The sequence below is a fragment of the Mastomys coucha genome, unplaced genomic scaffold (assembly GCF_008632895.1).
Source record: "Mastomys coucha isolate ucsf_1 unplaced genomic scaffold, UCSF_Mcou_1 pScaffold4, whole genome shotgun sequence".
NCBI lineage: Eukaryota > Metazoa > Chordata > Mammalia > Rodentia > Muridae > Mastomys > Mastomys coucha.
In genome coordinates this window covers 42,549,281-42,566,432 of record NW_022196910.1, presented here as the reverse complement: position 1 = coordinate 42,566,432, position 17,152 = coordinate 42,549,281, and the positions used below count along the sequence as shown (strand labels likewise).

General features: G+C 41.6%; 1 protein-coding gene across 1 annotated transcript in view; it reads left to right on the top strand.

The window, feature by feature from the left end:
- Positions 1–17,152, top strand: part of Lgr5 (leucine rich repeat containing G protein-coupled receptor 5) — a 132,776-nt gene that overhangs the window by 84,347 nt on the left and 31,277 nt on the right. The window contains exon 4 of the mRNA XM_031349506.1: positions 2,617–2,688. Within this exon, the coding sequence (XP_031205366.1) occupies positions 2,617–2,688 (72 nt within the window). The remainder of the gene's footprint in view (positions 1–2,616; positions 2,689–17,152) is intronic.

Sequence of the window (17,152 nt, the reverse complement as noted above, 5' to 3'; positions counted from 1 at the left end):
GTAAAACATTTGAAATTACTATTAAATTAGCAGAAAGGTAAAAGAAAAGAAGCTAAGAGAAAAAGTCACATTGGATTTAGTTAGCAAAGTTTGCTTTATAAATTTTCATACTGCTTCCTTTTAACTAATTGGGCACAACTATACAGAGTTCATGTTGTAGCAATTATTCAATGATTTATTATTTGGGGATGGCCCCTTGCTCTTAAAATTTTATTCTTCCCCTAAGAAGCTTTTCTGCCCAACTTTGAAGAAGGCAGTTCTGTGACTGCCCACTTTCCCAATCAACCTTGACTCCCCATGCTGAACGGAGGGAAATGATCTACAGGGCCTTCCAAAATGCTGGAGAGGGAGTGCTGGCTTTAGCCTGCTCATGTAGGATAAATGTTTTTATGGCATTTCAAGATTGCCCTGTCCTAAAGCATAGGAAGCCAGTTTGACTCATGAGGATACCCATATCCCTGTGTGTTTCACTTCTTCACCTGAACTGCAACCCTACTAATTTGTTTGGGGTCTGTTACTCTTATTTTAATAGAGATTATTTCCTTTTCCCTAAAATGCATAAGAACATTCTGTTGTTACATATCTTCACTAGTTTCCATCTAGATCCCTACCCATGTTTCTGTTCTTGTATGAAATGGCATCTGATCATGTTATCTTTCTCATACTTTGTTATTAAAAGTACAAGCCTTAGCTGGGGATGTAGCTCAGTTTGTGAAGTGGTTGCCTAATATACACAAAGCCCTGGGTTCTATCCTTGCTATGATATATAACATTTCATACACGACACATAGCAGTGTGTGCCTGTAATTCCAGCAATGGGGAGGTGGAGGCAGAATGGCTAGGTTCAAGGTCACCCTTAACTAATGAGTTTGAAATGAGCATGAGCTACATGAGATCTTGTCTCAGGAGGAAAAAAGAGAGATAAATATATAAATGTCGAATCCAGCATCTAACTCATTCATTAAAAAGTTGTTCCTGGGATTGTCACATGTAACACTGTGCATTTAGTGAAGCTTAAATAAATAAATTGACTATAAATTACTCTTTCATAGTTCTCTAATAGGTAAATATTGATCCAATAAGATTGAAAGCCACAGCAGAAGTGCCAAAATTCTCAGCAGAATAGACCTGTCACTCTCCTCATACAAACTCTCAAAAGTGACTGCAAAGATACTGTAAAGGTCATATTCATTTAGAGACTTGCATGGATGAGCAGAATCTATGGTAAAACAAGGGACAGGTCCTAGTGATCCAGTCCAGTAAGACCAAGTACAAAGGGGCTGGAGAGATGGGTCAGTGGTTTAAGAGCACCAACTGCTCTTCCAGAGGTCCTGAGATCAATTCCCAGCAACCACATGGTTGCTAATAACCGTCTGTAATGGTATCTGATGCCCTCTTCTGATGTGTCTGAAGACAGCTGCAGTATACTCATATACATAAAATAAATAAATAGATCTAAAAAAAAAAAGACCAAGAACAAAGATGACAGTGGCGTTTGTTAGCTGGTGCTGTCTTACATATGGAATCTTATTGTGAGCTCTTACATCTAATATTTAAGATTATTGCTCTTGAACACATTGACCCCCAAGATAAATAAGCTGTTTGGTTCCGTCATGCAAAATACTTAACCCAATGAAATGCCAAATGAGGATATCCTTAGCAAAAGTTCATTTTGTGCTATAAGCCCTTTAGTCAAGAAAGGGCTCCACCCTCCTGCCTTCTAGTACCAAACCAAAATCATAAAATGATGGGCAAAGATAACCACAGAAACATCACAGAGAGCCATAATTCTCCCATTCAACACTGACCTACAATCCATCCTTGATGGGTAGTGTGATGTCTATACATAAGACACAACAGAAAGAACATCACTAGTCTCCACTCAACAAGATGATAAGTTGTTCTCTCTCTCTCTTCATCTGTTCTCATTTAGCCTTGCTGATCAAAACTTAGAGAAAAAAGAAGACAAAAATATAAACCAAGATGTATGCTTAGAGGAGCTTGAGGATGCTGTATGGAATAGTGACTGGTTTAAATATACCCAGAAAAGAAGTCAGGAAAATACAAAATCACACCCTGACTCTAACAAAAGCAGTTCATATTCTTTTTGTACACTTGTGCAAGTGATAAAATGGAATTATGCATCCACATCACTACTCAGGACATATTAGGCTGTTAATATACCATGTATTCAGTAAGGAGGGTTTGTGAAAGAAATCAACAGCCCTGTGAGAGCTTTCTGTCTTAACTGCTCTCTGCAGTACTATAAACCCTTTAACAATTTTGTCTCCCACTAAAGCATCGCGAACAAAAACAGAATTTTCTAACTAACTCACTGGGGACTCAAAATAACCTGCTCTTGTTCTGTCATCTGAAGGTAACTGGATGAGCGATGTGGGCTTAATTGATAACTGGGGGTTTTGTAAGATTTACTTATTTTTTTATCTGCACTCCCCCTAGGCATTTAACCTCCCCCAAAAACCTGGCATGTGTGATGCTCTGATGTTTTTAAGGCACCTGGGACAGCATCTGACATCTGACCTGCTGTGTTAGGGACAGCAATTGTTAATTTTCTTTACTGTCTTTCTTTTTTGTGGTTGTTGTTTTCACGGACAGCATGCTGCAGAACAACCAGCTGAGACAGGTTCCGGAGGAAGCGCTACAGAATTTGAGAAGTCTCCAGTCCCTGTAAGTGCAGTTGTAACTGCAAATCATGAATGTCAATTGAGAAGGAGATGTACTGTTTTATCTATGAGCTGGTGGAGTTGTGTGGACTTGAAGTCGTAGCCCTAGACTTTGGCAACTCCAGGCAGATATTTAATTATGTCTTCAGCCAAAAGCCTGAATACGTTGGTGTCTCCAGAGCAAACGTTCACTTAGATAATCCTGTCCACATAACAATTAATATTTTTTTCTGAATTCAAATGAAAAAAAAATGGTTACCTTTTACCTAGAAAATTGGAATGGACAATCCGATATTTTAGCTTCTTTAATTTGTTTTATCTTTAAACTGTCTGAGCTTCTTTGTAATTCAACTTTACTTAGCAAAATATATACAAGTGCTTTAAACTCTGCATCATCTGTCAAAGACCGTCAAATTAGGAAATCAAGATCTACCATGTGTCCTGATGCATAGCTACTGCATAAACCACAATCTGCCCATCACAGCACACATAATCACAAACAGTCCCACAGTGCTCATAGACTCATAGACCCCACACAGACACAGACACACACACCCCGACACAGACACACACACACACACACACTACAATGGTGCTGACTTCTTTTTCTCAGAACACACTTTGCATCAGGAGTCCCCCTCCCAGCACCCACATAAACAAATGAGTAACTCCCCACATGGGGAACGTCCATACCGGCTAGATGTTTGGGGGACTTGGGTTGGAAGTAACTGTTCTCAATCACTACTTGGCAAGTCTCTGCTACAACTGTTGTGTTAGTAGACCATCTTCTCATCAGAATGTAGGAATGATTAAAACGTTGCATGACTTCTGATATACATGTGTGTCAACTACTCTCTAATTATACTTACACTGGAGGTCCTCATCTGTCAAACAAAGTGAGGCTTTCTGGTCCTGACTGATGAGGGAGATAAAGGCATGAATAAAGCGAGAGAGTACTGCAGACTCTAGCCGGGAAAAAAAAATCCTCCCTAAGGAATCCATCAGTTAATAATTACATACGGTTTGCTTGATGCTTTCTACCGCGGTAACGAGAGAAGGGGGTGTGAGCTCTGAAGATGAGACCTTCATTCTTTGATCTTTTCTTTTTAATGAAAGAAAATCTGGGCTTGAGGTCATTTCAAACGTTCTATTCTAGTCAAACAAAGTGACCTCCTAGGTTTTCAGCAGCCTATAGATAAACAAGTGCACAAGGGGCCCTTTGTGGCTGGGGATGGGCTGTTGCATTTCCAGCCCCTCCTTAATGACAGGACAGTGTCTTTCCACTTTCATTGTGCTAGCTTTACCTACCTGAAGGAAGGAAGCAAGCAGAGGGAAGCCAACTGCCTCCAGTGGGGCTATAGGGGGATGGGCTAAATGGAAAGCGAGATACTGACACTGCCCAATAGGAACTTTAAACAGCTGCAAAGCAGTCAGTAGATACTAGGATAAGAGTTTGTAACCGAAATCCCCTATTGGCTGAAAGATCACAGACAGCAGGGAACGCTTTGAGAAAGAGCAAACCATGAGCCTTTTCTTCGCTTCACCTGGGCAGTGACTCTCTGATAAAGGTGTGCAGATTTAGTTTCTGACCTGCTAGATATTTACTGTTCACCAGGTGTCTCCCGGTTTCTAGCTCACAAAGGAATTTCTCTCTGAAACCTTATAAATACATAAGTGCATGTTCCCTGTGAAAAGAGTCAAGGGTTAATTTTTCTGGGATGACATCATATCTGAAACGAAGTGTCTAGACAGGTTTTCAGCCCCTGGCGCACAGCACTTGGTGTCAGCTGGGTTATGTGACAAATAGTCGCAAGGTCCCTTTGCTGTGTATGCTGGTGTGCTTCTCTTTGTCATTGATTGTTTGTGCTGCTTTGGTGCAACAAATAGGATCTGTTCACAAACGATTCATAAGCACATCTTAACCACCAACTCCACGGACCATGCTGCGTCAATGGAAGGTGCCCCCTGCCCTGGTTTGGAGGTTTGGGGAACAGCAAACTCTATTCAAGTTGTGTTGTTATCTTGTGCTTAACGTGGTAAATTGTCTTTCTCATGTTTCTATTAGCTCCAAAATGAAAACCTTACAGTAGGACTTGTGGTTGTCTCATTCCTTATCAAAAAGAGCAGGGGGCAGGGATGAGATTCCATCTTCTCTGCAGCGCTAATACTAGGAAGTCTCAATACCGAGTCACAGCCTCTTCCTGGACCTGCGACAACACTTAGATTATCACTTGGCCCTGTTAATATATGGTGGTTCTATTATTCTACTCTCTTCAATTAACCACATTTTCCCAACCCTAAAACACACACACAGAGAGAGAGACAGGGTGTGGGGGAGAAAGAGAGAGAAGTTTTCTTTGTGTTTTATATTACCCTCTAAGAGGTAATCCTCTGGATATTGTATTGCATGTGTCACCCCACCAGAGAGGCTTTTCAATGTTGGTGATAAATTATCATCCAGAGAGTCCTGGCACCTAGCTACACCCCAGGACACTACAAGGCATAATCTCTGAGTGTTGCGGTGATGAATACCTGTCAAGAAGTAACACAGGGTTGGGGTGGGGCCTTGCATTTATTTTGGCTTACAGTTTGAGGGAATCCAGGTACAGGCCATCATGTCAGGGAGGGCCTGGTGACATGAATGGGAGGCATCTGGTCACATGGCATTCGTAATGGGAAACAAAGAGAAAAAAAACAGGAAGCAGAGCCAAGGTATAAAACCCCAAGCCCCACCCTCAGAAACCCATTTCTCCCAGCAAAACTCTGCCCACTAAAGGTTCCACAACCTTCCCAAACAGTGCCATCCCCTAAGGACCCAGTGTTAAAACACAAGAGCCCATGACTGACATTCCCCTACTCAAACCACAGCCTTGAAGAGGCGTTCCACGCATTGATGTTTTCTAACAGCTTTCTTGTATATGTAAGTTGTTGTGATCATAAAAAGAGAAAGAGCTATAAGAATATGTTCTGGTGAAGTGTAGGGAAAGGGGGTGCCTTGGTGGGCCCATGCCGAGGCATCCCTTCCCCCTGAGGGACCAGACACACACCAGTATAGTATAGAATAGAGTTTATTTAAGGCATGGGGAGGGGAGTTAAGAAGGTAGCAGAGGCAGAGAAAGACAGAGAGAGGGAGAGAATAGGGAAGTAGGGGCCGGCCATGACCACGTGGGTAGAGGTGGAAAGGGAATGAGGAACAAAGGGGTAAGAGGCAAGGGAGAGAAGCAGGAGTAAGAGAGAGAGGAGGGGGCAAGCAGTCCCTTTTGTAGGGCCAGGCCTAACTGGCCATTGCCAGATAACTGTCAGGAGGAGCATACCTGGCTGCTGCCAGGTATCTGTGGGGATGGAGTTTAGACAGAATGCCAACATAAGTGCTTCTTAAAGCAAAAGCTTGGAAAATTGCATGCTCTTCTGGTGGTATGTATTCCCTCAGGTGATATGAAAACCTTTCTGAATTCTTTGCAAGCCTGAAAAAAAACAACAACAAAAAAAAACCAACATCCATACTTTGCAGTCCAATTTGAGGCTAATAATATTGGTACAATATAAAAATAAAGCATTGCCTTGTGTTTAATTGAAAACAGTTCACCTCTCTGCCTGTTAACTCTACTGACTACCTTGGGCAAGTAAAGTTAAAAGGCCGCATGCCATACTGCCCAGATACTCAAATGTGATGGCTGGAACAGTCACGTCAGCACCACCTTAACATCACAGAACCTTGGGGCCCAGCTGAGTGCTAGAATAAGAATCTTTATTTTAGCAATACACTAGAGGATCTGTATATAAAATATGCTTGAGGAACTAAAGTGTTCGGTGTTCTATTACCCTCCCAAATGATCGACACACCCAAAAAGGTTGAGAAGCAGCAAAACCCACCATTTGTAGTCTCTGCTCTACCCACCTACACTTGGCTTCTTGGAGGAAGTTTAAGAACTTGATCTATTGCAACCGGTCATGTTTCTGTGAGGACGAGACAGATTGGTCTCAGGTTTCAAGCGTTCTAATTCTCCACTTGTTCCCCATAAACAAAAACTGGTTTGTTCCTAAGGAAATGACATAGGTACATTTGGGTTCTTTTAACTGTCTCCTGATACTTACAAACTTCTCAGCTGGAGCAAAAGGGCCAGAGGCCAGCAGCACAGAACACACTCCTGTACGATATGAACATTTGACTTCTGACGTGGCAGTGACCGCCCAGACACCAAATGGATTCCTATAATGTAATCAAATGTAACTTAATTTCCTTCCTGTATTTTTGGAAGGGAATAGAAATGTAATCAGAATTCACAGTGAGTTGTATTTCACTCGGAAACTTTTGGCATTGTAGACATATGAGGGCTAGGGATCGGGTTACAGTCATCTGATGATAACTCAAAACCTAGCTCCCCCGCGCCTCCCACCTTTACTAGTAGTTAAGAAATCAATCTGTGTGTAATGACGGCCTCATTTGTAACAGCCAGTAATAGATTTCAAATATCTCAACGTTACACATGAAATTTCAACTAGCCAAGGAAAATTATACATTCCTATTTGTCCAAGTAGACAAGGGATTATTTAAAACATCAGTTTTAATTCCAAATGCTCATTAGTGAATCTAATTGTGTAAAATATGAATTACAGAGATGATGAGTTGCTAAATAGAAAATGAAAGAAGAGTCAAGCATGTCTTTATTATTGTCTCTATTTTCTAATTAGCTAATATTAATCTGCAGGGTATAAGAATCTATGTAAAACCCAAGCGGAATATACAATTCCTGCCTGAAGCATGACCTGCCTATATGTATCACTTCCGGGCTACAGTGCTTACCCCAGGACCACTTAAAAATGTCTATCCGTGACTTCATCCAGACTCTTCATAGCTTGTTTCTGCTTATTGTTTTTAGAAGAGACAATACCCTTGATGAGTCAGGGAGGAGAAAAGGGCAGGGCACGGTTCTGAGCCGAGTTAAGGCAAGCCTGGGAGAGCAGCATGTTCTCCTATTGACACTCATGAGCCTATTGAGTTTCAGACCCTGGATATAGAATGGGAAGGAAGTAACAAAAGACCAGGAAGTTTGGCCAGACTAAAAGAATACAAGAAAACCTAGAGGGTAATATTATAGAATCAAAAGGGCTAAAAATAAAGTAGCTTTAGTACCAGTGACATTATTCCTTCCACTAAAATAGTTAAAGAAAGCATGAGCTCACACAACAAAAATTATACTGTTTCTATCCCCCATGCCCCAAAGATGCCAACATGCTGGGATGGAGGTAGACTTGGATGGGAGCTCTAGAGGCCAGAGACTTTGTCTGGAGACTTTGTCTATTGAACTACTGATGTTCATTTCCTGAAAGCAAATGCTAATCACCATCCAGTGAATCCTTATAAAAAAGAAAAAAGGGTTTTGTTTTTGTTTTTGTTTTTTTCTGCTTCCCCCAGTATAAACATGAAGAGGAAGTGGTCTTCAGAGGAAATGCTCCCTCTACATAATATTTGCAAGAAGAGAAGCTAAAACAGGAGCATAGACTTTATGGATGGGGACTAACATGAATCATTTATTTTAAAAAGGCTACGCAAGAGAGGTTCCTAGGCCAGGTCATCTGCAGGACTGTGATAGCGAATAAATGACAGTTCCACCAGAAAGGTAAGGCGAATGTGCACGTTAGGAAATTGGAAGTCAAATAAACCTTTTAAAGCAGAGCTGATTCTTTGGAAAAGCCAACCGGGTAACCATTTTGAGAAGGCAAACTATGAGTGGAGCGATGTGTTTCCAGATAGATGGGATGTGAGGTGGAAAAGCAGGAGAGAATGGAGAGAGCGAAGAGACTCGATACCACTGTGATGAGAGAAGTCAATGCTGTCCCCATCCTACCTCATCCTCATGGGTTAGCTGCTAGCATTATCCTTTCTTTGTCATGAGAAAGCAAAACTACCAGACTATTGACTTTCCCGAGGTTTAGCAGCTTGGGAAAAAAAAGTCAAGATGGAGATGTGTTTGAGAGAACTCTAGTCTGTCAGAACCCCAAAATCTGCCCATTTCACTCCCCTCATTCTTTACCTCCTTATCTGCGGGAAATGGTCACTGGTCAGAGAGAAGCATCAGGCTTGCTGGAAACACACACACAGGACAGAGATGTGACTGTGAATCTTCACACAAAGGAATGGAAGTTGTAATATTGCCAGAGAGGAATAAGTGGATTGAAGAAAGGGAAGGGAGTCCTATTAAAATCTGAGCCTGCCGGCCCTTTCTCTGCTGGGGTTCTCTGGCAGTTGGTGATCTGATCCCTCATGCCTATGAGGGAACCATCACTTCTCCCCAGATGAGAAGACCATGTGTGAGAAACTTGCCTCCATTGCCAGGGTAGGTAGAAGTCATGTAGACAAAGGGTAGAAAAGCAAGTGCCTGATAGCACAGACTACATTTTGCCACAGCTTGCTAGGAGGGTGAAGAAAACCTATACTATCAAGAAACAGAGAACAAACCACCGGCTGTGTTGAGGTTAAGTCTTGCAGTCTATTGGAATGCTAAGTCGGGGGGGCGGGGGGGAGCTAGGGTCCAAGACCTGGAGTCTGCATGTGATGCTATGTGACCCTGCCCCCAAGTCACTTCTGATTGGTAATAAAGATGTCAAAAGCCAATAGCTGGCAGAAGAGACACAGGTGGGGTTTAGGATTTGGTGGCTGACAGTCAGAGGAGAACCACAACAAGGGAAAAGAAGGGGAAAGGGGAAAAAGAGGGCGCTGTAGATGTACCCAGTTATGAACTCAAATTGATACTGGCAGTGGTGGAGTTCCTCACTACCCTCCCCAGTGTTCTGGGTTCCCAAATGAAAGACAGACACACTCAGCCTTTGTATTTTGGTATGCCTAAAACAGCTCAATGGTTGTGCATGTCAATGGTTGGGCTCACTTGGAGGTTCCTAACCTCCAAGTGGCTAACCTCCCTCCCTCCAATATTCCCAAGTCACTAAAATCTATATTCCATCTTCACTGCCCTGGACTCAGTCGGGCAGCCCTCTTGGAACCACTCTTCCCCAGCTCCTACATGGTGGTTATGCTCTGTGCCCTGCACCTTCTTAGGTGAGGCATCTTTCCTTTCCTTCTCCCAGGCATTGTGGAACCCCTTCCTCCTCTCCTCTCTCTCTGTCCCTAGTCCAGGAATCCTAAAAGTCCTGCCTCTGTCTGTCCTGCCCAGCCATTGGCTGTCAGCATCTTTATTTACCAATCAGAACGAACTGGGTGCAGGGTACCATAGTGTCTTATGTGCAGACACTCATGGGAACAGTTTGGGGGGCATAAATTAACATAAGAATACAAGCAGCTACAAGCCACCATGGGTTAGGTGAGTCATGAAAACATAGCCCTGAAGACTAGTGAAGTGGAGTTAAGAGCACCCCAAATAAAAAATAGTGTGTAATAACTTAGAGTTATCTATAGAAAAGTAGATTTTAATAGCATAGGTGGTAAATATCTGCCCAGCTCTTGTGTTATTTAAGGCGTATTGTAAATATAAATGCTGTGCATGTCTTTTATCCAGGAACTGAATGTTCAAGATAGGGTAGAAACCCCCGGTAGAGTTTAAATTTTTCTACAACAGGCTGAAGTGATATTCCTGAGGAAGAGATAAGTATCAAGACAATCTTATAAGTCATGTTAGGGCCAGACTCTATGAAAGTACATCTGGGGCACATGAAGGATAATATCAGGCTTATTGCAAGATGGTATCCCACAGGAAGGTATTAAGAAGGAAGGGATCTGGGCTGGAGAGATGGCTCAGCGGTTAAAAGCACTGACTGTTCTTCCAGAGGTGCTGAATTCAATTCTCAGCAACCACATGGTGGCTCACAACCATCTCTAATGGGATCTAATGCCCTCTTCTGGTGTGTCTGAAGACAGCTACAGTGTACTCATATACATAAAATAAATAAGCCAGAAGAAGAAGAAGAAGGAGGAGGAGGAGGAGGAGGAGGAGAAGGAGAAGAAGGAGGAGAAGGAGGAGAAGAAGGAGAAGAAGGAGAAGGAGAGGAAGAGGAAGAGGAAAGAGGAGAAGAGGAGGAGGAGGGAGGAGGAGAAAGAGGAGGAGGAGGAGGAGGAGGAGGAAGGCCCGGCAGTGGTGGTGCATACCTTTAATCCCAGCACTTGGAAGGCAGAGGCAGGCGGATTTCTGAGTTTGAGGACAGCCTGGTCTACAGAGTGAATTCCAGGACAGCCGGGGATACACAGAGAAACCCTGTCTTGGAAAAAAAAGAAGAAAAAGAAGGAAGACGAGGAGGAGGAGGAAGAGGAGGAGGAGGAAGCGGAAGAGGAGGAGGAGGAGGAGGAGGAGGAGGAGGAGGAGGAGGAGGGAAGAGATCTGATCAGATCTGCATTATTGAAGAAGTCAGACTGGAGAAAGGAAACCTTTATCAGAATAGATGCTGAAGATCAAAAAAGAAAGATGGATTTGAGAAACACCTAGAGGATGAAGTTTCCAGAAGTATCAATGAAGAACAAAGAAACCAGGCATGGTGGTATATGCCTTTACTACCAGCACCCAGAAGGCAGATCTCTGTGAGTTTGAGGCCAGTCTGGTCTACATAGTGAGTTCCAAGATAGCCAAGGCCACATAGTGAGGCCCTTTTCAAGAGAAGAAAAGAAGGAGGAAGAAGAAGAGGAGAAGGAAGAAGAGAAGGAACAAGAAGAAGAGGAAGAGGAAGAAGAGAAGGAGGAATGGGGAAGAGAAGAAAGGGAAGGACAGAATATCATGAATTATCTCCAGGTTTCTAGTTTCTCCAACAGTTTGCCTAATGAGGCAGTGACTGGGATAAGCACCACCGTAGAGGATTACATGAGAAGGGAGAGAAGATTTCTGTCTTATGCTTTAGGAGAAAGAACTAAATAGACATGATATGTAGTTTGAATTCCAGAGCTATACTTTAAAGAGTTGGGGTGAAGGCTACCTCCTACCATGCACTTCTCTTCCCTGAACAGTTCATAAGAACTTGTCTCACTACCGTTTTTGAATTGTTTCAAAAAGGCTATAACCATGCCTGCTGGTTAGTGCTGTATCTCCAGCATGAGACACGAAGCAGTCTTCTGGTATTATTTATTGAAATCAACAGAAGATCCAAACTCTAAGTTGTATTGTAGACAGCTGTTCTGGGTTCCCTAATTTGGCTATAAGCTGTATTAACTTATCTCCCTGCCTCTAAGTTTTAATCTATGTATGGCTTCCCCCACCCCCATCTTCCCTGGATTTAGCTGAACCAATGGTAGTAGATAGTAGATAGTAGAATTGACCTATTTGCCAGTTTTCCCACTCTGTTAGTTTAAGACTTCTCACTTCAAGAGTAGGGACATAGGAAAAGCCTGATGATTGGAAGAATAAAATCTGGACAGGCATGGAGGCTCTTCTAAACACAAGAGATGGTCATGAACGCAAATCCTAGAATTACTGTGGGAAAGAGATAGAAAAAAAAAACACATTTGACTAGATCAGAGAAATAAGAGAAAGGTTCAAACAGATACGGTAGACAGAGGGCCTTGGATGTCAGAATGGGGGTAGGAGTTAGATTGAAAGGAATGGTAACTTGGAAGAACCATAGTTCCTACCAAGGGAATGATATAAAGGCCAATTTCAGAGAGACTAATCTGGCAGCAGTCTTCAGGATTAATTGAAAAGATAAGGGATCAAAGGCAAACCTGGCCAGCTCAGAAGCCATAGCTGCGATGCAGGTGTGAAACGATAAGAGACTTAGCCCGGGAGTCAACCCAGAGATGGAGATAAGCGGAGAGAAATTACTGAGGGATGGCTGGGAGGCAATGGGAGATCCAAAAGTAGGCCCAAGGTTTCAAATCCTGGTGGTTGGTACCTGGGAGACTAATGGGTCCCTGACACAAAAAGAGAGCCTTTGTTTCCTGCGGAGAGAAATGAAACTGAAGAAGTGACTGCCCTCAATATTTTTGTTATACCAGCTCCTTGTCACAAAACTCACAGTAGTGTTGGTCTCTGAAACAAACAAACAAAAAAGATCAACATAATGAACCATGCGTGACCTGAAATCTATTCTTCATTGGGGTTGGGCAGCTCAGTGGCAGAGCCCCCACATCTCACCTTTCATGTGAGAAGCTTAGCTCCATCTTAAGCAACGCTGGAAAGGATGCCAGAGAAATAGAGGCTTCGATACCCCAGCTACTTTTTATCCAGCTCCCAAAGCAATGGACAAGAATCAATGATGGCATATCCATGAACCTGTAGATTCTTTTTGCCAAAAGAGGGGGAAAAAGAATTATTACCATTTCAGACATATGTCTGAAGGGATGGTTCTCTTCCTGAGTGGGCCACACTAGTTTTACAAGTGAATTAGGTGGGGAAGGGAAAATGTAAGCAGAAACATTCCATCTAAGCCACTGCGGCCCTTTTGTGAACCCACACACTTGTCTTCATAAGATATTGGAAGTGTCTCATCTGTATGGGAAATGTATTAAAAGATGGAATCCCTATGTTATGGTCACACCACAAATATTTAAAAATAGGAACAGCAACAGAGAAAATGATCCTAATAATATAAAGAATTCATTTAAATCCATATTGATCTATTATATAAACAACCTTCTATCCTGATGGAGCTGGGATAATGATCTCATGTTAAATTCAACGGCAATCATCCACTGGTTCCAGGACAAAAGTTCAAAACAATAAAATTTTACCATAACACAGAATCTGTGCATTTTGTTGAGCTATATTTGAAAATAGATTTCCAGTTGGTTGGTTTTCATTTTATTAGACAAGTGAGGTGATAATTGAGAATGTCTTTATTTCCCAGAGTTTACTAGTGACCCAGACAGAACATTGTGGTTCCCTAACTAGCCATGCCTTCTTCAAAATGGTCTAAAAAAATGTATCTACTGTACAAGAATGGCAGGTTATATCTTTAAAATTTATGAGAGAAAAAGTACTATTCTGTGAAATGCGGGTCATGAAAATGCCATGCTCCATAATTCTGTTTATTATCGAGTCCCCACAAGCTGAACAGTACAGCTGCCACTGTCTTCACACTTGGGCCCTTCTTTCCTCTCAGCCATCTATGTTAATAATTGACACTATTATGGTCATCTTGGTGTGGAATTAGCCAAGATCAATGGCTTATCTTGTGACTAACGCTTTCTTCCTTGTAGGTAATAACTTATCAAAGACATTCTCAAACAAAGATACAAGCTTATGGGATATGTTGCCAAGGTGTCATATAGAAGATAGATAAAGAGCCACTTTCAAGAATAACAACAGCAGCAGCGATCCCATAGCACCTCTAATCCCTACAGTAATGCTGCTTATAAATCAAGGGCTCCTTCCAGGAGAATACAGCAAATCCACAAAATGTTTCTTTTAAGAGAGGAAACTTTCAGTTAATACCTTATGCACAAAAGCATTAAGATTAAAACCACACGGAAAGGGGAAACAAAGTGTTCTTGCTATTCCTGGTAAGAAAAGACTAACATTTCGCTTGATGCTTTGTAGCTTTGTTATGTAGAACACAAGCTATTGAAGAATTGCAGTCAGCCTGCACACGTAATTCTACTTTGTTTTTATTTTACATAAAATATAGTGGTGTTCCTTCTGGCTTTCAGCCATTGTCCAGACCAGAAAGCTGAATTGCCATAGCTTTCTTGCTTCCCTTTCTAGCTACAGCGACTTCATTAGCACCTTTCTCTCCATGCCACACCGTTTCCTAGCATTCATCTCTCTCAAAAGGTTAACTGCAATTACCTCCACTTTTTTTCCAACTGGTTCCTCTTACACATTGCTATCAGAGTGAACATTCTACTTCCACATCTATGGATGTCTGATAAATTCCTTAGAAAGGATGGGGCATTTCTCGTAGGCAGATGGTCCAGAAGTCTTTTGAAAGTTAAGTTATTCATACTCAAAGCTCTTGAAACCTGTCAGGGTGAACTGGATGGTCTTGCTCATGTAGAAATAAGGAAAGGCAACACAAATCCACAAGAGACAGTCCTTCGGGCTGCCCAACTTGAACAGCACAATCTCTTTGGAAGGCTTACTGTAACAGGCAACAAAGCACAGAGCAGAACTGCCAAAGTCACATACTAAGGGCTGTGTGAGGAGTAAGAGAATCTCCAGTTCTGTTCATCCATAGGACCAAACCATGGAGAGAGATGTGAAATCACAATGGATTAAGGAATTACAAGAAAAATGGACTTCTACAGGGAGAAAGATGGCACTGCTCACAAATCTAAAGACTACCCTCAAATATTAACACTTATTAGCTTTCAAAACATTTCCATTTATTTCCCATAGATCATATTGTGATTCTGCTTTATCAGTGAAAACTTATCCAAAGATATATAAATTGATATGTCTCAAAATTTCAGAATTGATAAGGGACAGGATCTTGACTTAAATTTGTTGGTGACTTGCTTACTTGGATGACTGTTGATTAGTTGATTACTTGGTAGTGATTGGTTAGTCATTTGGTTAGTTGGCTGGCTGGCTGGCTGGCTGGTTGGTTGGTTGGTTGGTTGTTTTTTTCATTTGTTTGTTTATTCGGTTGGTTGTTTGGTTGGGTGGCTGGTTGGCTGGTTGATTGGTTGTTTTTTGGTCTGGTTGGTTGGTTAGTTGATTGGTTAGTTTTGTGTGTGTGTGGTTTTTTTTTTTTTGTTTTTGTTTTTTGTGTGTGTGTGTGTGATGTTAGCAGTGAAACTCAAGGTCATGTGCAGGCAAGGCAAGCACCCTATCACATCCTGGCCCTTAGCTTAGCTTTACTTGTTCTTCCAATTCAGTATGCTTTCCAGTTTTCCATGTGGCCATTATATACATTGTTGTCAATGATGAAAGAAGTAGGAGTTAAAGAAACTGGAGACAAGTCAACAGTTTAAGAGCACATGACCATTCCAGTGGTCATGAGTTCAAATCACCACATAAAGTAACTCACAACTGCCTGTAGCTTCAGCTCCATGGAAGCCAAAGCTGCTTACTGGCTGCCGTTAGCACTCAATGTGCATATGGCATTCAATCTCTCTCTCTTTCTCTTTCTCTCTCTCTCTCTTGCTCTTGCTCTTTCTCTCATTCACACACTCTCTCACACACACACTCAATCTCTCTCTCTCACACAATACATATTTTAATTTTTTTTAAATAAGTGGTATAAAATCTACAATTCCATCAGAAGCAATAACATATAAGGAGCATAAAATAGATGTCACTTCCCATGCAATATCCTTTCAGATTGTATTTCAAGATCATAATGGAGAGGCTTAATCTGAGTTGAAAGCAAAGACATTTCTACTGTTTTTTAAATAGCTCACTTTGCTATGCATAACCGCATATAGGTTCTGTGCCACTCCTGTTACATTTTGATGGCTGCATCAAATCATTGCTAGAACTTTCTCCAAGAATGTATCATCTGTTAAACATCAATACTTGTCCTATGCCTCTGAAATGAAGATGTTATATGTAGTGATATATTACTAACAAAACATGGCCTTACTCTATGTATGTGTGTTCACTCATTTATACATACATACATGTACACAGAAAGATCAATATTATTACTAAAGTCTGAAAAGAAGGGGCCAATGAGATAGCTTAGAAGGGAACAGTGCTTGCTGCCAAGCCTGATCACCTGAGTTTGATCACCAGAACCCATAGGACATAAATAGAGAACTGACTGTCCCCAAGGGTAAAGGTGCATATGTCTGCAGGTGTGTGTACTCAGAGGAAGCCAGATGGGGGCTTTGGATATTTTGAAGCTGAAATCAGAGGTCAGGTCTTTGCAGGATAAGCACATTATTAGGTAGATGCTGGGATGTGAACTCTGGTCCTCATGATCTCACAGTAAGGGTCTTAACCACTGACATATCTCACCAGCCCCAGTGTGTAGATTTTCTTTCCTGTACTGTACAGAAGCCTTATATTTGTCTGCTTAACTGTCACAATTTTTCAGGCATTTAAATAAAAATGTTCACTTGCCTGAAAAGAACAGATTGGCACAGTATGGCCCCTCTGCCGACTCACTAAGTAGGCACAACTTATGCCCTGCCAGGCTTAACCTTGTTATGTAAGGATCACCTGTAAAGTGAGTAGATAATTAATTCCACATTCTGATTTAGCCTTGGGAGAGTTTAAAATTAAATCAGATATCAGGGAACGAAGCAGAATGATGGTTGTTAGGGCCCTGGGGGTTGACGGCAGGAATTGGGGAAGGAGAATTAAAAGACACAGAGCCTTAGCATGCACAAGTTATGATGATCTACTGTACTGGATTATAGTACTGATCTATATCTTAGTGTGACTATAATTAATACTGATGTGTACTTGAAATTTGTTAGGAGAGTTCATCTTAAATGTACATGCATACGAAAAGAAATAAATATGTTAAGATTTATTTAAACACTTTATATTATATAAGTATACCCTGTAAATATATACATTTTTATTTAATAAAGTAGTAAAGGGAAAACTGAACCAGACAGTGACTTTTTTTTTTTTTTTTTT